The sequence below is a fragment of the Cupressus sempervirens genome, chromosome 4 (assembly GCF_028749045.1).
Source record: "Cupressus sempervirens isolate cs-2001-9-10 chromosome 4, ASM2874904v1, whole genome shotgun sequence".
In the NCBI taxonomy this organism is placed as follows: Eukaryota; Viridiplantae; Streptophyta; class Pinopsida; order Cupressales; family Cupressaceae; genus Cupressus; species Cupressus sempervirens.
In genome coordinates, this window is record NC_143121.1 from 131,953,104 (window position 1) to 131,976,249 (window position 23,146).

The 23,146-nt window shown below is 38.9% G+C and overlaps 2 protein-coding genes across 2 annotated transcripts in view; one reads left to right on the forward strand and one right to left on the reverse strand.

Annotated features, from left to right (window-relative positions):
• The window catches only part of LOC149560305 (sm-like protein LSM36B), a 118,787-nt gene that overhangs the window by 32,315 nt on the left and 63,326 nt on the right, over nucleotides 1–23,146 (reverse strand). The window contains exon 2 of the mRNA XM_089824589.1: nucleotides 18,189–18,330. Coding sequence (XP_089680715.1) covers nucleotides 18,189–18,291 — 103 coding nt within the window. The 5' untranslated portion in view covers nucleotides 18,292–18,330. The remainder of the gene's footprint in view (nucleotides 1–18,188; nucleotides 18,331–23,146) is intronic.
• Nucleotides 10,044–12,478, forward strand: LOC149560306 (uncharacterized). Its single transcript, XM_089824148.1, has 5 exons — nucleotides 10,044–10,163; nucleotides 10,318–10,717; nucleotides 10,836–10,984; nucleotides 12,186–12,279; nucleotides 12,426–12,478. The coding sequence occupies exons 1-5, from the start codon at nucleotides 10,044–10,046 to the stop codon at nucleotides 12,476–12,478; spliced, it is 816 nt and encodes a 271-aa protein (XP_089680274.1).

Genomic DNA, 23,146 nt, shown 5'->3' on the forward strand with positions numbered 1-23,146 from the left:
GGTTTGTTGCAGTCGCTCCTCTAACATCCTTTCATGTTTCCTCCGTTGCTTTCGGAAGTGTTGTCATATTCAAAATTGTCATCCGTAACTGAGGCATTGTAAGGTCATTTAATTTTATAGGAACTTCTATGTGCATTACCTGCCTTATCATGTTTTGTTCAGCCAAGTTCCTCTTCGAGGTGTTGGCAGTGTCTTTTACTTGTAACTTTTTCATTTTTCATTTGTTTTTCCAACTCCATCTATGCTTGCTGCAACCTCTTCTTTTCTTCCTCTGCATCAGGGTACTTTGCCTTCTTTGCTTGCTCACTCGTAATGGCTAGTATTTCCTCATTACATTTTTCGATGCTTAACAAATTCACCCCCTGCTTCGGGCATCTGCATAACAGTTGCAACATCTCTTTCGTGGTACAATCTCTGGCGAGGTGCCCCCAGAGGTTGCATGCACGAAATTGTATCATCAACCGTCCACTCGAATCGTACTATATCCGACTCCAACCTCCATTATTATTATTGTTTTTATTATTACCACCCCTTCCACGTCAATTATTGTTCCAATACCCTCCTAAGGTTGCATCATTGTTTGTGTTCATTCTTGCTCGTGCAGTGGACACTTCCTGCATCAATAACACTTGCTGGTGTCCCTTCGTCTTCATATTGAACAAGCATTCCTTGGTGGAAAGTCCCATAATCTGGTAGATATCGTAAAATTATTTTTTTGGGCAGGATCCCTTTGTGTGGCCCTCCTCCTTACATTTCGTACACCACAATTCCCCCTTCACTGAGTCAGCATTCTTTTTTAGATTTTTTAATTCCTTCATCATCCATAGCACATCCTTCTGCAATGCTCGAACTTTCTTATTTGACTCTTCGTCCCTGCTACTACTTTCGGATGAATCGTCTGAGTCCGATGATTTGTGCTTCTTCTTCTTGCTTGTTTATTGCTCACTCTCCAGATCCATCGCCTGATTATATGCATCTGCGTATGATGTTGGAGGTACAATCTTCATTTTCTTCTTCAGTGTCAGTCACAGCCCTTCAACAATCCATCGTTTCTTTAATCCGTCAAACCAATGGGCTCTCCATCTTCCCCACCAATTCTTTCAGCCTTCTTACATATACATGAATCATTTCATTCTTTCCCTACTTTGTACTGTATATTTCTGCTACAATTTCGTTATCATCCCTTAGCAATTAGAACTCTCCCATAAACTCCTTCATAATGTCTGCCCATGTAGTTAAATTTTGTGGATTGGTCTCCGAAAACCAATCAATTGCTACACCCCGTAGGGTCATTGGAAATTGTCAGACCCAGTCATCCTGGTCTATTAAACCATTGGCCGTCCATATTGTTTCACATGTCTTGCAGTGTTTCATCAGATCTGTCGTCCCGTCACCATTAAACTTTGGCAATTTCTCCTTTGGTCCTGTCATTGCTACTTTCTTCTGATTCTGTTGTACTTGCTGTGTACTCGCCCTATTATGAGTACCCGCGTTGTTCTGCACAACCGCGCTACTTCGAACAACCATCCTTCTTCCAACAACCGCGTTACCTGGTGAGAAAAGATCTTCCTCAAGCAAAGTTGTTCGATTCTTTGCCAGTATCCATTTGTCGGGTGTACCGGGAACAAAGAGTTCACTCTGTGCTCGTGCTCCTTGTTGTCCGGCAAAAAAGGTAGTTAGACAGTTGCCAATGCAGATACTGTTGTGTCGTTTCATTGGCTCCATTTCGAATATTATAAATGTCATGAACACTTATGTATTTCGGCATCATTATCATTATATGAAATATCATTGTTGTGTATGGAAAGCATTTGATAATGAATAGTATTTTGCATTGAGTATATGTTTTCTTTTTTGTTCACCCACGGGTGAACATTTGGCACCATTGCTAGTTCGAATTCGGAAGTAGTGTGGAAGGACGGAGATAAATGGGAATAACAGTACAAGACAACTAGAAGACAAATGACAACAACGAAACAGAAATTTTTGAAGGAGAGCACAAGGCAGCACAAACTTTCACATTTTGTATCGCATAGGTCTAGAAACTTTCGTACAGAAAGAAGACGTGGAAAACGAGGTTACGAAAGACAATGTGTGGGATGCTATGCATGCAAGCCCAACCATGAACAAATTTTTTGACCAACTTCCTCGTTTGATCACACAAACCTACGTGGCACAGAAGAGATGTCGAGAGGAAGCAAAATGCGAGGAATGTTGTCAAGAGACCCTAAAGAAATTCTATGAGAGAGATGCATGGCGTCAAAAACCTAACCATGAGCTATTGCTCTGTGGTGTCTAGGACACTCCGAAATTTGTAACTATTGCATAAGTCGACACGTGATGTATACAAAATAAATAAATAAGAGAGTCATGTTTTGATTTTGTTTTATAATGGTACTATCTGCAAAATGCCCAATCTTTTAAATAAGAATAGGATTTTGAGAGAAGAAATCGACAAATTACAAATTGTGAGTGGTGAAGCCGAATGGCGATGGAGAATCAGACAACTCATCGGGGAACGGACTAAAGGGCAACTAGAGGAATCACCTAGGGTGGTGGTTGTAGCACGGTTCACAGGAACCAACGAAGGGTGCCTCAGTTCGTCGGAATGATGGGGACGAAGCAATGTGGAGTTGCAAAAGGAAACACAGCATCGATTGGCAATGCTTGAGGAAACAAAGGAACAATTTTTACATTCATCACGTACACCGCTACGAGAGGAAACCTGTGAAGAAGTAGGAGAGGAGGCAAGGCCGACAAAAGACACTAAGGCAAAAGGAAGTGTCGAACCAGCACTACACGATGGTCAAAGTAACCCGCTGGAATCAACTTCTAATAGTTCAGCAACATGATCTAGTAGTAATCAAAGGGCAAGAAGCACTATGTCACAAAAGCAATACTCCCAAAGTTCATAGGCGACGGGAAGGAAGATCTATGCGGCATTGGCGTACATGTGAAACGATATGGTCCACCAACGTGGTCACGGATGCGGATGAATGGTTGAACCAATTTCCCACCAGCCTATGGGATGTAGCGGTAGATTGGTTTTCCAACATGGAAAAGGCAAAGATCTCCACATGGGATGATCTGAAGAAAGACTTCCAAGCAGAATTCCGATTGCTTTGGGATGATAACGAGGTTGTAGCAGAAATCTACAACTGTAAACAAGGGAAGGACACTGTTCAAGCCTACAATAGAAGGATTAAAGATCTTCTTAGCCGGATGGGTACTCAACCGGCGGACGAACTAAAGAAATGCTGGTTTGTAGAAGGCCTCCGCGGAGCATTGAGAAGGAAAAATGAAGATAGTTCCACACACGTCATACACCAATGCATACAACTATGCCCTAAATATAGAAAGTGAAAGCAAAACAGCAAAGAAGAAGAAAAGAAGTAAATCTTCATCCTCCTCTAAGAGCGATGAATCCTCCAACGAGTGTAGTAGTGCAGACAATGAGGAGCCCAGCAAGAAAATATAGGCACTTGAAAAAGACTTAGAACAGATGGGAAAGGAATTCAAATCCATGATGGGAACCAGTGGCCGAGTGGAGGAAGGAGAAATCTGGTGTACGGATTGCAAAGAAAAAGGTCATTCAAAGGGAGCGTGCCCCAAAAAGGCAATATGTGATATCTGTCAGGTCCTAGGTCATTCTACAAAGGAATGTCCGTTCAACATGAAGATTAGAAGCCAATAGAAATTGTTCACACAGGAACAACCATCCACTTCTAGCACAAACAATGAGACCTAGGGCAACAATAATGCCACATCTGACAGCTACTAAAACAACTGTCGAGGAGGACGAGGCGGGAATGACAATAGGAATCGAATACAATATGATTTGAAGGGAAGGCCCATAATCCAATGCCGAGCATGTAACCAGTGGGGCCACTTTGCCAGAGTGTCCGAAGAATGACACTCTGCAAAAATTATGTCAATGGTGTGGCCAATGCACCATGAAGATGCTAATTGCCCAAAACAAGCAAATCTCATTTACATTGATGAGGAAAAAGTTTTGGTTGTCACCCGCAACCAATCTAAGCAAACCACCTATCCTGACCCCTGAATGGAGAAGCAAAGGTTGCGGGAGGCAGGGGAGGACATAGAAAAAGCAATGAAGGCTACGAAAGATATGAAAGATGCTATTCCTCGACGATCGAAGGGAGAAAACAACTTGGTCAATCTGATCCTACAAATGGAGGTGCCTGTCAAAGTTCAAGACCTGTTACAAGCAGTACTGCAACTACTCTAAATACACACAGACACACGTTGAAAACAAAAGGACAACCAATCGTACCAGGAGGGTCCACGACAAATCCCATGTTGCTGACAGTAAGCAATGGCCGTCATCCAATGGTGGTCGAGATGGGAATCCTCAGAACCATCCTGACGAACACCATAATGGATGGTGGGTCCGAGGTAAATGTTCTTCCCATGGAAATGTGGAGGAAATTGGGAAAGCCTACCCTGTGGTCGTCCACATTCAACCTACTCGGCCCCGACCAGCAGGGGATAAAACCCCTAGGGACCTTAGTGGTTCAACAACTATCAGGACACAACCATTTGTGTTGGATTTCGTAGTAATCCCCTTGAAGAAAAAGGGATATGACACCATTATTGGAGGAGGATGGTTGGTGGCCGCGAAAGTAAATCACAACTGGAAGAAAAGTATCCTGTCAATGGAAAGTGGAGCGCGGAAGTTTGCGATTAATCTCCGAACTCAAGTGGTAAGTGAAGAGATGGCATCGTTGTCAAAGTCCGAGTCAGATGGAGAGCACCGGACAGATTAGGGAAGAATGGATCCGAACGATGAAGACGTGTTAGAGTTGGAGGAGTGTTCAAAGAACGAGACAAGTTCACTTAATGGACTTTTTCATTGGCAGATGGAAGACTATGAACTCTTCCATACGTACATGCTTGGAGTCGAGGAACCAGAAGATGAGGTATTCCCACCACAGTTCATGGAATACAGAGAAGGAAACGCAGAGATCAATGAGAGTCCTGCCCATTACTTTGAAGGAAAAGAGATAAGATACGAAGAGTCATCCGTAGAGGTTACTAATCTTGGAGACGCAAAGAATCCAAGGAGCATACTTGTGGGAGACGACTAGAACCCAGTACTAAAGGCTGTGGCATTCAAAATCTTTCTGGAATACAAAGATGTATTTGCATGGACTTACAAGGATTTAAAGGGAATTCCGCCGGAGATGTGTGTCCACCACATACAATTGGTACCTAGAGCCATACTTGTGCGGAAGCGCCCGTATAGAATTAACAAAAACTACACAGCCTGCGTAGATGAGGAAATACAAAGAATGCTAGAAGCCGGCATAATATTCAAAGTTCAAACAAGTGAGTGGGTATCACCAATTGTGATATCAATGAAGAAGGACGAGATCCAAATCCGGATGCGTGGACTTTCGGTGCCTCAACGCACTCACAATAAAAGACCCCTTCCCAATTTCGTTCACCAACACAATTCTGGAAGAAGTGGCTAGACACGAAATGTACTCCTTCATGGATGGATTCTCTGGCTATAACTAGATCTCCATCGCTGAGGAAGACAAACTGAAAACTACTTTTGTGGTGGACAATGGAGTTTACACGTACAATCGAATGCCTTTCGAATTGTGTAATGCACCTGCCACATTTCAAAGGATCATCTTGCACATATTTGACAAAATGTCGATAGGCAACTTCTGCACATTTCTGGATGATTGGTCCATTTTCAATGGACAAGACAACCACTTGAAGGCACTTCAGGAATATATGGGAAGGTGTCAACAGGAGAAGCTGGCATTGAATCCAAAGAATTGCCGATTCATGGTTCCTCAAGGAAAACTACTTGAGCACATTGTTTGCAAGACAGGATTAAAGACCGACCATGATAAAGTAAGGGTGACAGTAGAAATGGAAGCCCTGATGGACGTATCTGGAGTCAAGTCTTCTCTTGGGCACACTGGGTACTATAGATGCTGTATAAAGAATTATGCCCAAATTGCTTTGCCCCTTGAGACGAAAAGGAGAACCATACATCTGGACTTCTGAGCAGGAGACAACCTTCACAGAACTGAAGAATAGATTGCTGGGGGCACCATATTGGCATATCCAAACTGGGACACGGAGTTCACATCCACGTGAACGCATCAAACTTCGCCATAGGTGCAATGTTGGCGCAAACTGGTGATCATGGTCTCAATCACCCAGTGTATTTTGCAATTCGGCTATTGTCAAAAGTTGAGAGGGATTATAGCACCACTTAAAGGGAGGCTCTTGGGATGGTGTACTCGATACAAAAGTTCAAACATTATCTATTGGCCACACTGTTTACCTTTTACATGAATCATTAGGTGTTAGATGTACCTGGTGAACAAACCAATCATCCAAGGCAAAATTAGCAGATGGTTGTTACTACTACAGGAATTTACCTTCACCATCATTGTGCGACCCAAGAAGAGTCATGTAATTGCCGACCAACTCTCCTGAATCAAGTCCGGGGAGCACCCGAAAGGGGTCAATGATGATTTTCCTTATGCACACTTGTTCAGAATCGCCATTCTTTTGGAATGGTACAAGTCTATAGGGGAGTATCCATCAACGTCCCAATTTTCGAGAGAGATGCAGCTAGGCGAACGGCAGAAGCTAGTTTTTAGAAGCCGGACTTTTCAGCTAATAAATGGTCTTCTCTATAAGATGGGTCCTGATCAAGTACTATGGCGATGCGTAATGGAGGAAGAAGTGCAAAGTGTTCTAAGGGAAGCACATGAAGGACCGGTAGGTGGCCACATGGAACCCGACACAACAACATGGAAGGTTTTTCTTGTCAGGTTATGGTGGCCCACAATTTACAACAATGCTCGAGAATGGTGTTGAGCTGCGATACATGCGAGAGAGCCGGCAAACCACTCAAGAGGGACTTCATGCCATTAAACCCATCTCGCGCTCAAGAGTTGTTTGAACGTTGGGGACTAGATTTTGTCGATCTAGTGAAGGCGAGTAGGGCCCGACATTGCCCATATATAGTGGTAGCCATGGGGTATTTAACAAAGTGGGTAGAAGCATAGGCACTACTTGATAATTCTACAATCAATACAGCTAAGTTCTTGTATGAACAAATCATCACACGATATGGCATACCTATTCAATTGACAAGTGATAGAGGTCACTTTGTCAACCAGGTGATTAGATTATTAACAACAAAATTCAAAAATTTTCATTCATTGTCAAGTCCCTACTATACACAAGCCAATGGCCAGGCGAAGGCCACAAATAAAATTCTAGTGGCCACCATATACAAATCACATGGCGTCGAATAGGCAGACTGGGAGAAGTTACCTTCAGCGCTGTGGACCTACCATACCACATTCAAAGTCACAACAGGACAGACATCGTTCCAGTTGATGTTTGGCCAAGAAGCTATGGTACCAGCCAAATTTATGGTCCCAAGTCTGCGAATTGCAATTGACAATAGACTCGAAGATATGGAGAGTTTATGAGAACGCTTATACCAGTTGAACAAACTGGATGTAATGTCCCCTTATTGGTTATTTAGGAATATGGGACAATATGACAAAATCCTTATACTATTATGTACAGTTTGGAAATTTAATCACTGAATATAAACACTATGGTAGCCAAAGTATACCAATGTCTATATATGTGCAGGGAATGATTTATACAATGCTTTGAATATACAAATATTAGGTGTATCTAATATAGCCGACGGTATATGTAATAACTGAAATACAAAAATCCCCTATTGTGTCTCATGGCGCTGACCTCGCCGAGTCACGAGGAGTGACTCGCATGACCTGGCCTGCTTGACTTGGCCGTGACAGGCACGAAACCGGGCCATGAAAATATAATTTTTTAAATGTTTTTTTTATGTTTTTTTTTTACATATCTCACTCATATAACCCTAAAAGGGCTCCCATAACAGTCTATAGTGAAAAGAAGAAAGAGAGAGAGAGAGAGGTAGAAGAGAAATAGAGGTTTCTTGTTTTGCAACTAGCTGAAAGGAGGAGGAGAAAAGCTTGCATTTGTGACATTGGAGCTTGCATTTAGATCATCAAAGAGTTTATAGGAGCTCTTCTCAACACTTTCCAAAGCATTTGAAAGAGGTAAGACTTGATTGTTTAGATTTTGATGATTTTTTTGTCTATGCTTATGGGTTTTTTGCATGAATTTTTTTTGTTTGTTTATGAGTTTTTTTTTTACTTTGGATTTTCATAAAATGCAATGCTGAAATGGTAATATTTGATCTAAAATGTCTTATTGCAGCAACCTTTACATTGTTCCTTAATTAAGTCATAATGGCTTCTGGAGGTAAAAAACCCAAGCTCTCTAAAGGCAACAAAAAAGATGAATGTTGGAAGTTCACCATAGAATTTCCGGGTAGAAAGAGAACTAAAACAAAATGCCTATTTTGCAAAACCATTAATAGTGGGGGGATAAATAGATTAAAATACCATATTGCTGACTTACGTGGTCATGATATTGAGCCTTGTGGAGCTGCATCTGTTGAGGCTCAACGTTTTTTTTATGTAGCCTTGAAAAAATATGAACAAGAAAAAGAATTTAAAAAAAAACAATTAGAAGAGTTAGCTTTGATTGGTTCTAGTTCCCTTCCACGCTCATCTACAAATGTTTCTGAGTCAGTAGGCTGTGTTGGAGAAGGTTCTTCTCGTCCCCTCTATCGTCCTAGTGCTTCTGTTGCTCGTGCTTCTTCTACATCTATTCCTTGCACTTCTAGTGATGCTACTGCTGCTGCCCCTTCTAGTAGTGCTGCTCTTCTTCGTCCTAGAGTCAAAAAATCTAGTAAGTTGGACAATTTTTTTGTACAGCGTACCACTCCTGGTGCACAACCCTCACTTGAGAGCATGGGCTGGAATAGGGAGATACATGAAGCTGGAGTAAGAGTAATTTGCATGTTTTGGTTTTTCTGCGACATTCCATTTATAACAGCCAAGTACTTCAAGTTTTCAACTTCATTTATATTTTGATTGTTTCACGTTTTAAGTTTTAAAATTTATATTCAATTTTATACTTTTAACTTGATGTTGAAAATTTGAAATGTGTTAATTAAAATGTTTTTATAAATGTAATAGGACTCCTTATTGGCAGGGGATGATTGATGTAGTTTCCATCTGTGGTGCGGGGTTCAAAGCCCCCACTGAAGATGAGTTGAGTGGCCCCCTCTTGCTAGATATGGTTGAGGAGATGAAACTTGAGTTGGAGGACCACAAAAAGATTTGGAGCCAAAAGGGGTGTACCATCATGACAGATGGATGAACAGATAGGAGGTCCAGAACCCTCCTAAATTTTCTTGTTTCTAGCGAAGGTAATTCATCCTGCTCTACTTCTTGAAGTCTAAAATTTAATGTATACTATTATTGAATAATGAAAATTTTGTTTTATTGAGTATTGATTCTTGATTTTTGAATGATAATTATTTTGTTTAATTTTCACTTTCAGGATCCACCATGTTTTTGAGGTTCATAGATGCTTCCTCGTGTGTGAAAAATGCAAAATTCTTATGTGAGACTATTGAGGAGGTCATAAGGGAGGTGGGGGAAGACAATGTTGTCCAAGTGGTGACAAATAATGCAGCTAATTATGTTGCTGCAGGTAAAATTTGAACTTCTAACTTTCTAAATTCTATTTCTAAAAAATTTGTTTTAGTTTTTCATTAAATTTTGAAAATTAAAAGTTTTTTAATACATCAAAAATTTTCATTGTTTACTAACTAATTTAAAATTGTTGCAGGAAAAGTATTGATGGAGAGACACCCAAAAATCTTTTGGACTCCATGTGCGGCCCATTGCATCGACCTCATGTTAGAGGATATTGGCAAGTTTGTATGGGTGAAATCATGTGTTACCAAGGCCAAAAATCTTTGTAAGTTCATCTATAATCATGCCTTGGTCCTCAGCACTATGAGGAAATACACGAAAGGAAAGGAGTTGGCTCGTCCTGGTATCACAAGATTTGCCTCTAACTTTATCACACTAAAATCCTTGCTGAGTTCAAGGTTAGAGTTGAGGTGCATGTTTGTTGGTCCAGAATGGAGTTCTTCCTCATTTGTGAGCAGCCCTACAAGGATAGATGCAACAAAATGCATTTATGATGATGATGATTTTTGGGAGCCATGTTCAAAGATTGTGGAGGTAATTTAAAATTTAAATTTTAAATTTTAAAAGCTTAAGTCTTAAAATTTTATAAATTAATTTGTCTCATACATATTTTTGATTTATATTCATTGTGCAACTTTGCAAAGTTTCATCATTCACTAAATTGTTTTTTTGTTTAATTGTTCTGTAGATCACCGAGCCCCTTGTAGCCCTCCTACGAGTTGCTGATGGCGAGAAGCCCTCTATGGGCTACATTTATGAGGGCATGGATAGGGTCAAGGAGACTATTAAGGCCAAATATGTAGGAGTTGAGGAAAACTATGGCCCTATTTGGGACATAATTGATAGGAGATGGCAAAATCAGCTTCATAAGCCCATCCACGCAGCAGCCTATTACCTCAATCCGGCATACCGTTTCCTTGATGATTTCAAGGCAGATGAGGAGGTTCTTAGTGGCCTATACACAGTGGTATCGAAGATGTCTCCTAATCCCACAGATATATTGCTTGAGATGGATGCCTATAATAATGCATCAGGGCCCATTTTTTCAAGTCAAATTTGCAAAGAAGGTCGTACAAAATTGCAGCCAGGTAAAGATTGCAGCTTAAGCCTTATACACTCTAGTTTATAATTTTCTGGCTTTAAACTTAAAGTTCAAATTTTGAAATGAGACTAATATTTTTTTGTTTTCCTTTTTTCAAAATTCAGATAGATGGTGGCAAATGTTTGGGCCTTCAACCAAAAACCTTCAGCAAATCGCTATCCGCATTTTGAGCCAGCCAAGTAGCGCTTCTGGATGTGAGCGCAACTGGAGCATGTTCAAGCACATCCACTCGAAGAGGCGTAACAGATTGTCTGTGCAAAAAATGAATAGTCTAGTCTTTGTGCACTACAACCTACGCATTAGGATCAGGGAGATTTTGGATAGTGACACCTCTCCGATTACTCTAGAGGAGGTTGATCCAGAGTCTGATTGGATCACTAAGGCTACTGATCTTGTCTTTGATGATGAGGACCTACAGTGGCTTGACCAAGCAGATAGAGAGGGCCAGGCTAAGGCTGTGGCTATGGCAGCAGAGGACCAGAGAGCTCCAGTTGTTCCTAGTGGCAGCTCACAGACATTAGCAGAGCCAAAGGCAAAGAGTACAGTTGATCCTAGAGGCACCTCATGAGCTGATGCTATGGCTACTGAGACATCCAGACCTACCTTAGACGCCTTACTAAGAGGCATTTTGTAGATTATATTGAGCCTGAGCTTGAGCTTGAGGCTAAGGTTGGGGATGAGGATGAGGATGACGATGATGATGAGGATGACGATGAGGATGATGATGAGGATGACGACTAAGAGCCATAGCTGTAGACTTATAGTCTTGTTTTAACTTTTTGTTTAACAGTTTAACAGTAACTTAATATATGATCAGCATTTGGAACATTTGAATTTGATGATGACTATTGAATCTTGATGTGTTGGATTTCATAATGCATAAATGATAATACATATACATTTTGATGGTTTGCATGGATTTATCTTAGTTTGAATTTAATTACTAGTAATATAGTATTTACTTTTAGCAATTTACCTTTGTAAGTTTGTAACTTTGTAGTTTGTAGTATTGTACATACTACATATGTAATCGATGTTTGACTTTTAAGTTTTAAGTTTTTAACTTTAAGTATGTGGCATGTGCATTATGATCAAATTATCTTCTATTTAATGATGTTATTGTGTCTTTATACTTTATTCAATAATGGGTGCATGGAATGTTCTTTAAAAACTAAAAAATCTCAAAATTTCGAAGTTTTTTCACTTTGCCGAGTCACCGCCGAGCCGGGTCACGAGTCAAGTTACCCTTGCCGAGTCCGAGTCTCGTTACACTGGTCTCATATGACTATATCAATATAAATCTGAACAAAGATGATTACTGTAATTACGAAATTGAATATCCTTATGATTACTTATGTCACATTCAACACTGAATGTGATCTATCTTATATAAAATGTAGAAAGTATATTTAATGGTTGAATGTATTCTGCTGCTTATATATATAGCTGAGTAGGATGTTCCAATTGACCTGTTTCTCTTACCCACTGCCTTATCTGGTTGTCAATCTTCTTCTGCTGCTGATGGAATTGTCTATGCAACGCTGCCAAGTATTATGTTCTCCTTTTCTCTACTCAATCGCTGCTTGGTATTTCAATTAATGATATGCTAATACTTGAGCGATATTATCCACTGAAACGGTTCCTTCCTTGCGTGTGGTGTATCCTTTTTTATAATATCCACGCTGCAAATACAGGCTGGTATGATGTTCAGGGGCAGAGATATAGGCTGTCTGTTATATATCTTTAAATGACTTATGCACTGATTCTCTGGATTGTGAAGCCGTCTCTAATATGGTAAATATGGTTTATGCTTCGCTAATGGAAGTTGTCTTTGATATACAACTAAATAACTTGCAGCAGTGGCTGCTCTAACAACCTTCTATACTCTTAAGTTGAGCGCTTTCCACAAGGGAATATATTAGTTATCAAATAGCAATTCTTCACTCCCTCTTCCAGAGCCGACTGGCTTGTATATCTATATATATGTGCATCAAACTATGAAATAGTGCGGGTGGAATGATGTCACTCTTCATAAACAGCTGATAATTATATTGTTCACCTAATTATTATTCATGATTATTTGGTGAGCTAATCATGAGTGATTATTGTTAACAACTGCTAGCCAATTATGCTATCGATCATGAATGATTAATTGCCAGCCCAATAATACTATCGACTTATGTTGTTGTACAGTGGTAAACATATAAGCTCAATGTATGAATTGGAAGTGATGCATGATCATATATTGCTTTAATGTCATGATGTATGGTGATTTCTGTATCAGATCTGATGATATACATACTGGTTGTCATCTTTGCAAAGATATGTGCATACATATATGATGCTTAATGCAATGTGGATCGGAATACAATAATATGACAATGATAGCATGATGTGGATGATATGTGATAATAATGCGTTTACATCTTACATATTATAATTACACAGATCATTAGTTTATTATTATCTTCATTTTAATTTATATATACAGTTATATTATAATTACAATGATCATTTTTTATTATAATTATTATAATTTTTTTTTAATTTATTATTATTTTAATAATGATATTATTTTATTATATTCATCATATTATTATATTGATAATAACTTATTGTTATTATTATCATAGAATCTTATTTGAGAATGGGGATATTAATATAAGAATATAATAATACAAGAATATATCATATTATCATATTATTATATTATTTATTCCTATCATATCCTCTTATTTTATTAAATTGACTCCTTATTTTATTCTTTATTATTAAATTCTAAGGGGCAAAATAGGGGACATGACACTAGATAAATGTAGATTAATAGCGCAATGGGCGACAAAAGTGGCACAGGCCTGTCGAAAAGCGTGGCACAACAAACATTTGATAAGGACGAGGTTCCAGCCAGGCCAACTCGTGCTTCAGTACAATGCCCACAACGAGATAAAACCAAGAAAATTTCATGGTTAAATGGCTTGGACCATATAAAGTGAGAGAAGTTGGCAAAAAATGGATATCCATAAAACTATGGACCTTGGACAGGCGCGAAATTCTCGAGGCTATCAATGGATCAAAGTTAAAAAATTATCAGGAGCAACAAGGAGGTGAAGTAAGAAATCATCACAAAATTGGACTTAATTAAAAAAATTTAAAATTTAAAAAAAAAAATCCGTGGACACTAAGTGTCCCACGGACACGTGGCCGCGGAAAGGTAAAGACTTAAAATACCTACATGGGGAAATCTAAATATAAGATGCAGCAAATAAGTTGCGGGAGCTATAAGTTCTGCTGCGGAGAGTGTTTTCCTTTGCCAAGGTTAATCCACGCAAGTAAGCTAGCCACAAGAGGAACAAAGAAGTTTACAAAGGAGAGAAGGGCAGTCAATAGTAGCTATTAGTGTCAATAAGGAAGCCATAAGAAGAGTATCCATCGAAGGAAAAAAGGGAAAAGCTACGGGAACCATATTTCAAAGCATAACATGCACAGGAAGAAAAGAATATCCGCAAGGAAGTAGAGGACAGCAAAGGCAATCAATGTAGGAACCATTGCCACTGAGAATCATTGCTAGGGAAGACAAAAAAAGAGAGAAAACCCTAACCGTTTCTTTTGGTTACATTTAAAGACAAAATTTAAAGACAAAACAAGAGACCGTTATTATGAAATCTACAAGAAAATGAAAGCAGTGGAAAAATTAGTTGAAGGCAAATATGGAAAGGAATGTGAGTGTTGGCTTCCGGAGTCCGAGTTGCAAGGCTAACAGCATCCAGCAGTAAGAAGCAGAAAGTGAAGGCTGACCTATCACACCTTACAGTTCAATTTGAAGGGTTGAATGGCAGTAAGTGTCAAAAATGGTGGCAAGACACTGCAAATACAAATTTAAACAAACAAATTCTAATACAAGCACAAGTACATTGGGCAATACAACTTCACGTGTTTTCCATTCGACTGTTTGAATCGATTTTAAGAACTATGATAGAAACGTACAACAAGAACAGCAGAGCAAGTACATTTGTTTACAAGAAGCACCGCATGACAATTTCTTTCAACCCGCAAGATTTCAATAAGGTTTTTGGCACTCCTGGCCAAGGAGGTCATAAAGTAGAGACAAAGAATCGCAAGTTGTCACAAGAACATAAGGAATATTGGGTAAAATTAGTGGGTCGCGATCTCATACCAGAGGAAATGGAGTCTGTGGTGAAGGGTGCCAAGAGCCGAGGACTACGGAGAGATTTTATTCGAGAGGGCCATTGGAGATGTATTATGGATGTAATTAAAAGCAGATTGACAGGGGCAAATAGGGCCTCAGATATAGCCTTGCCGCAGATTACATTCATGAACAGCATCATGAATGATATTGTGTATGATTGGGCTACGGTCCTCGCTGATAGGATGGAGGAGTTTATGACACTCCAGCATCAGACATCTTTCATGCTGCATCATGCCTTCGGCTTGTTTTTGGAAGCAGCCCTTCATCAAGTTCCAGTCGACGATTTTGAAGTTCCACCGAAGGGGAAGTTGGCACCAGGAGAACCCCTAGTATTCTACTAGAGACATTTAGACACGGGTGGAACTATGGCTGGGCAAAAGAAAGTATTGCATGGATTGGAGGCATATGGCGACATAGACAGCGGAAGGGAGGAAACCAAAAAGCACTGGGGCCGATTCCGAGGAAGAGAGTACCTTGGAAAAAGTTGGCAGTGACCCGATGGCCAACGGGTCCACATTCTTCACCCCTCCCCATTTGCCAACTTCGGCACATTTGACATCCACTACCTCGCTCATTCCTCCATTTGGCCAGAGACATGCGTCGGTCATCATGACTCCACCGACGGCCATAATAGATGTTATGACTTCACAGACAGCCACGACAAATGTTATGCCTCCACAAAGTTTTTCGCCAAACTTAGTTGCACCAACAATGTCAGTGGCAGAGATAGTGGAGATGCCAGCACCAGAGCCCGAACCTTAGATTCGATTAGATGTGATTAGCTTTGATGCTATGGTCACCATATCTTCCTCTTTGTTAGCAAACGCCCAACCAACCCAGCTAGTACAACCAATTATGTTGGTACAGCCAGCACAACCAGATGAGAGCATTGAGCCGACACAGGTAGCACAGCTCGAGAAGATTGAGGTGATGGACAGAGCCAGTGAATTCCTATGACAGTAGTTTCAACTCATTCCTGCAGAGGTCGGTCCCTCCATTCAGTCCCCAAGGCATGGTGAGGAATCCCCAGGAGCAGCTACCATATTGGAGCCACAGGAGGTGGGAGTACCACAGCCCGAGGATGCGCCCAGAGAAGATAAGGCGGCACTGGATGTGTACATGGCTACCGCAGGAGAGGCAGAGATGGATACCGATGGGGAGTGGAATATTGACGATTTGGGAAAAGAGGATTATAAGTCGGATGAGGATAGATGCAAGGCATACCTCAAAGCTATGCAGGTTGTGATGGAGAAAGGATGCATCGTTGCATACCAAACTTTGACTCGTAAGAGTTACATTTGATCCGAGCTTATATTCGGGGGGTGCGTCCTGAGCATTTTTGCTCCTACTTTGAGGCCAAGGGATGGCCAGCAGTGGAGACACTGGAGATGTTGGCTGATTGGGCTACAGAGACTGAGTCGAGAGCATGCAACACTTCGATGGAGAAGCTGACACATGAGATAGTGGGGTTATATAAAGGTGTCTACTATGCTCATAGGCATGCAGAGGCAGACAGGGCATTAGAGAGGATCGCAGCTAAGAGATCTATGACAGTTGAGAGGGAAACTAGGAAGAAGTTAACTGCTGAATTGGTTAGCCAGCAGGCAGCATGGGCAGCCGAGCGCATAGCGCTTTTGTGAGACAAGGAGATGGCTGAACAAAGACTACAGGAGGTCGAGCAAGAATTGCAAACAGCTAAGGCCCAGGCTATGGACGCAGTGCTCCTTCTGAAGGAGGTAGTAGAGGTTAACACCCGAACTCAAAAGGATTTACGCATCCACATTGATCAAGTGTATGAGTTGTGCCGCCAGTAGAGCACTTCAAGGACGCCACCTCTTCCCTAGTCTATATTGTTTCTATGTTGTAAGTTATTGTCTCCTAGTTTTGTTAGTTTTTGAAGTCACCAGGAGACGGCTCTTTTTGGGGGGATGATGTTGTTCAGCAAAAAGGGTAGTTAGACAGTTACCGGTGCAAATACGGTTGTGTCGTTTCATTGGCACTGTTTCGAACATTATAAATATCGTGAACACTTATTTATTTTGGCATCATTATCGTATGAAATATCATTGTTGTGTATGGAAAACATTTGATAATAAATAGTATTTTGCATTGAGTATATGGGCTGAAAAATCCTTCGGCACTTCGAGTCATGCGAGTTACTTCTCTTCCGTTCAGATTCTCTACCTAGGCGTATACAAGTTAAGTAAATCCTCCCTTGTATCTTCCACTAAATTAAATCAATGTTGAGTCTCTTCTAGCAATTTCTCGGCACTCCTCTGTCTGTTAGGTGAATAAACTCCCTCCGTCTATGCTCCTTCACCCCCTCGGTGTCCGTCGATAATCTATTGAAGCTTCTATCTATGCTCCGCCTGTTGTGCTAAAATTAAAACTTCTTGTGCTATCCATATTCCATCCTTATCTTTTCTCTTATTCCTATCCTTGTTAAGAAAATTCGACATTAATCTTCATAACACTTCCTTCGTTTCAGGTTTGACTGGCAACGGCACCAAATGTTTACTGTATAGGGTAAAAGGATACTTATCGAATGTAGTACAATAAGATATAACACAGAATGGATACTTTATTCATATATGCAACATGCACTCCAATGCTTACAATATTATTATGATGATTACAATGATGATCCAAAGTCCCTTCTGGACGGTGTACATATACTTTCCTGAAGGGGTGACTCAACCATCATGCACCTTTTCAGATACAATTCTACCCGTTGGCTACAATATAAAATTTACCGACAACAGAAATCTTAAAATAGTTTAATGCAAGAGGAGAAAGTATAAAAAGAAAGCTGGTTGAAACTTCATGGAAGAACACATCAACCGGTTTTTACCATCCAAAACAATGACCTTTCCAACAACATAAAAAAAACTGATCAATATAAATAGCATGAGTTCATCCATAAAATTGCAATGCTTGGCAAGGATGCATGTCAAAAAGAAATGGTTGAGTTAAAATAATTACTGAAGACAACTAGAGTGGTGAAATTTCAAATTTTCTTTTAATATTTGAGCATCGATTTCTCAAATCAGCCTCCTCGGATCAATTTATATTCATTAAAAGAGTAACCCTGATTACAAATGTCTCAAATGGCTGAAAATGCAGAGCTCCTAAAGGACTTTGCGGCAACCAAAGCACATAATGAGAACCATTAACAATATTCTAAGATTTCAAAGAAAAAACAAACTCCAAAATGTTTTACGAAGTATCAAAATGTAGAAGATGAACTAACCTCTGTAATCTACACCTGAATTGAGTTTAACAACCACTGGTCGCCCTCGAATAGACTTGAGGAAATCTGCAGGGGTCTTTAAAGAGCCACCACCTCCACTCATCTTCCCTTAAAAATTGAGCTAAAGAAAATCTTAAAAATCCTGCAAAAAAACAATAGAACCAAGGAGCCAAACTTTGTAAATAAAAGAGCATTTATTTCATGGTTTTTTTCATTGTTCAGAGCAAGAAAGAGCATTGATTTCAATCAGTATATAGGCAACATAATTAAAAGCTTTAATTACAAAACCATTGTAATAAATATTTATTGTTTAGTATCCATATAAATCACAAATTTACAAGTGTTCCTAATATCATTCAAATTAAAGCATACTATAGGGCATCAAAGTCTAGTTGTAGTATACCAATTTCTAATACAATTTATGGGGTTTTCTTGTCCTGGCAGTTAGGTTACTTATTGAAAGGAGAACAAATGGAATGATTGAAGACATGACTAGAATCATAGACAACCTTATGGGGCCTTAAGCCAGTTGTACTCCTAGGCTCTAGTGATTTAGTGGGATGGACCAAACACAGAGACCAGTTGCTCAAGTGTTCCAAAGCCATGGATTTGATTAAGGAGATTACCCCTTCATTTAATCATTTTATGCACGTTTGAGGAAGTAAAGTTGATTGTGTGGGGTCTTCGGTTTCAAGATACAATAAAATACTATGCATGTTAAGAGCTCTAAAGTTGATACATCTACACTCTCAATCACAGTAAACATGTTTTGATGTTTAATTTATGGGTTCCTTGTGTTCAAAATTTCACTTCTTTCCATCTATCTATTTTTTCTAATGGCCCAAGTTTAGGGTTTACATAGGTTGCCTCATACACATACCTTGCATACCCTGCACATGCACACCCATGCAACCTTGCATTTATCTTTCTGAAGTTTAAGATACAACCATTTTAGACGTATTCAACTTTTAATTATATTTTGAGGATCTTAGGGCCAATGAATATATTTGTTCCATTGAGTTAAAAGAGTAATATCCCCTTCCTAAGCTAGTCAAGTGTGGAAAGACCATTAACCTATTCATTATATTCCTGTAGGCTAATGAGTGAGTATAGCAAATCCCAAAGGTGTTAATGTTAAAACTATAACTTTCGATTCTCATACAGTCTGATTGTGCAGATCGCACATTCCTCTTAGAGCATATAAAACCATTGTTAAGACTATTAATAAATTGCCCTTTGAATAGGCATGATCGGCGGTCCTTTTAGGGTGAATCTAAGCTAGCATTAGAAACATTAACAATTAGTTATATTTTCTGTTAAATTAATCTCCTTTCTAGGCGCCAATTATGAGGAGTCTTTGTGGGCCAACCTAGATAGGGTCATGTCCCTTCAAGGGACATGCTCTTTGGTTATTATATATATGGAGGGTATTGTTGTAGTTAAAAGACACACATTAAAATTACAAGTCTGCTCCTTTAAGCAACTCTACCTCAAATCGATTCTTGCTGTGATAAATAAATTTTCAGAAAGTCAATTAATATTATCATCTCCTTTCAAGGTCTGACATTAAAGAAGATCAGAACAGCAAGTCTAAGAAGGTTTTATCTCAGATCTGATATTCAGAATTTGCAGAATATTTACATGGTATTAGAGCTCTAGTAGTCAAAGCTAGGTTCTGCAAATTAAATAATCAGACTTGATATCTAGCATCACTCTTCTATCTTCAATGGCATACACAATCAAACCCGAGGATAGGTTTGATGGGAAAGAACATTTTGAGGCTTGGAAATTCAGACTCATGATGATTCTTGAAGAAGATGACGTAAAACAATTTATTGACTCAACATCCAAACAACCTATTGTTAAACCTCATAAAACCATCCGGAGTAAAGGGAACAAGAAATCCATACAGATCATATTAGATGGAGTGTAAAATGAGATAGTACCCATGCTAACGAAACATCAAACAGCATTTGATATGATGAAAGCATTATTAAATGCATATGAGGTTAACAATGCAACAAGAGTTCTTGCACTAAAAAGGCAACTTAATCATATTCAAATAAAGAAGGAAGAATCGATGAATTCTTACTTCCTAAGAGTTGCCACTCTAAGAGATGAACTTGCAAGTATAGGAATCATAATTAGTGACACGGAATTGACATTGATGGCTATAGATGGATTTCCAGATTCATGGGAAACATTCACGCAAGGAATAAGTGCCAGAGACAATCTTCCTGATTTCAATAGACTTAAAGGAGATTGTCTTCAGAAAGAATCTAGAAAACTTAAGAAAGGGGGAAAGTTGAAAACTGAAGATGGAGAACTTCATTTTCTTAACACAAATTCCTATGAAGGCAAGAAGAAGCAATTCAAGAAGAAAAAGGGTAATCAAAAGAATGACAACCTAAGAAAGATCTATCCAAAATAAGATGCAAAAAATGCAAAAAATTTGGACACTACAGATCTAATTGCCCTGAGAATTCTAAATAGCAAGTAAACTATACAAATATTACTAATAAAGAAGATGACTATGATCCTGAGAATCGTGTATTGTATTCGGCACTATCAAATGAATTCTCAAGTAAAGCATGGGTGATTGATAGTGGACCATCTCGACATATTACAGGAAAGAAAGAAGCACTAGACTCTATATCAGAAAAGGTTGATGGCAAAGTCACCATCGGTGATAATTCAGCACATTTCGTCAAAGGAATTGGAAATTGCACCTTGAAACTAAAGTCGGGCAGTTCTCTTCTTCTCAAGGGAGTACCCTATGTACCAAGAATAAAAAAGAATCTAATCTCAGTTATAGCACTTGAAGATGATGGACATACTGTTGCATTCATGGACGGTAAAGTCATAACCTGGGCTAAGAACTCCTTAATTAAGGAAGCAAAATTGATTGGTCAAAGAAAAGGGTATTGTATGAATTAAATTCAAAACCTAGTCGACCTTTTCAAACATTAATTTATGAAGCTACGAATATAAATGAAATATGGCACAGAAGGTTAGGACATCTAAATTTCAAAACTTTATCGACAATGGAGAAGATGGTTACTGGTTTACCAAAACTGAATAAAGATCACTCAAGCGTATGCAAAGGACGTGCTCTGAGTAAGAACACCAAAAGTCCATTTCATAATAGCACTAACAATGTTTTGGAATTAATCCACTCAGATTTATGTGGACCTATCTCTATTCGTTCTCTTGGAAGATTCTGGTACTATATACTTTTTATAGATGACTTTTCTAAGAAAACTCAAATTTACTTCTTAAAATGCAAAGAATCAAAAGAAATCCTAAAGAGATTTTAAAAATTTAAAACCTTAATTGAAAACTTATTAGGACATAAAATTAAAACTCTTAGAACTGATAATGGAGGAGAATACACCTCAGATTTGTTTAAAACGTTTTGTACAGAAATGGGAATGAAGAGGGAGTATATTGTTCCTTATAACCCACAACAAAATGGGGCAGCAGAAAGGAAGAATAGAACAATTATAGAAGCTGCAAGTGCTATGATATTTGATCAAAATCTAGATATTGTCTTTGGGCAGAAGCCTCTTGTACTGCTGTCTTTATTCAAAACAGAAGTCCTCACTCCTACCTTAAAGATAAAACTCCTGAAGAAGTCTTTACTAAGGTTAAACCCAATATAAGTCATCTTAGGATTTTTGGGTGCCTAGTATATATAGTATATACATGTTCCAAAAGAAAGAAGAACGAAGTTAGAACCCTCTGGGAGGAAAGGTATTTTTGTAGGGTATAGTGAAACATCTAAAGCATATAGGATTTTCATACTTGGTCAAAAAAATATTGAACTTACCCTAAGTTTTGAAAAACCCTCTCCATTACCTAATTCTGAAAGAAATACTGAATCTAAGTCTCAGAGGGAGAACATTGAAGAAATTGAAGATGATATTCAAAATCTTAATCTTGAAGAAACTCAAAATTCTAAGAAAAGACCACTTTGGGCCATTAAGATAGTAGAGGAAGCACAAGACTTCGCTACACCATCTGGAACAATCAGAGAAAGTAAAAGACCCAAAAGATCTTCTAGTTATACAGCAAACATGAATGATTTGTCTAAATCAGAACCAACCAATGTTTTAGATGCTATTAAACATATAGCTTGGAAGGGTGCTATGACAGAAAAATACTAATCCATTATGAAGAATGATGTTTGGGAAATTGTACCTAGACCTGAAAGAAAATTTGTTGTCTCTTCTAAGTGGATATTTAAAATAAAGCATGTTGCTAATGGTAGCATTGAAAAATATAAAGTCAGATTTGTAACCAAGGGATTCTCTCAGAAAGAAGGGATTGATTATGAAGAAACCTTTGCTCCTGTTGCTAGATACACATCTGTAAAAGCAGTCCTACCTATTACAGCATTGAAGTGATGGAAAGTACATCAGATGGATGTAAAAACAGCATTCCTAAATGGAAAGATTACGTAAGAGGTATATTTGGAGCAACCTGAAGGATTTGAAACTCATGATCCCAAAATTTTTGTTTGCAAGCTCAAGAAAGCTCTCTATGGGCTTAAACAGGCTCCAAGGGCATGGTATGAAAGAATTGATAAGTATCTCACTGGCTTAGGATTCTCCAAAAATGAAGACAATCCAAATCTATATTATAAAAGGGATAAAGATGATATGGTAATTTTGATACTGTATGTTGATGATTTACTAATAACAGATAATGATCATCTCATAGATGAATACAAGAGAGATCTAATTAGAGAATTTGAGATGAAAGATTTGGGACTCCTTCATTACTTCCTAGGACTAGAAGTAAGGCAAAATTCAGACAACATTATACTTAATCAAGGGAAGTATACATTAGATATTTTGAAGAGATTTGGAATGTGGAACTGCAAGTGTATGTCTTCTCCAATGGAGACTAATCTACATAAACTTAAAGAAGCAGCAGCAGAATCACCTTCCATAGAT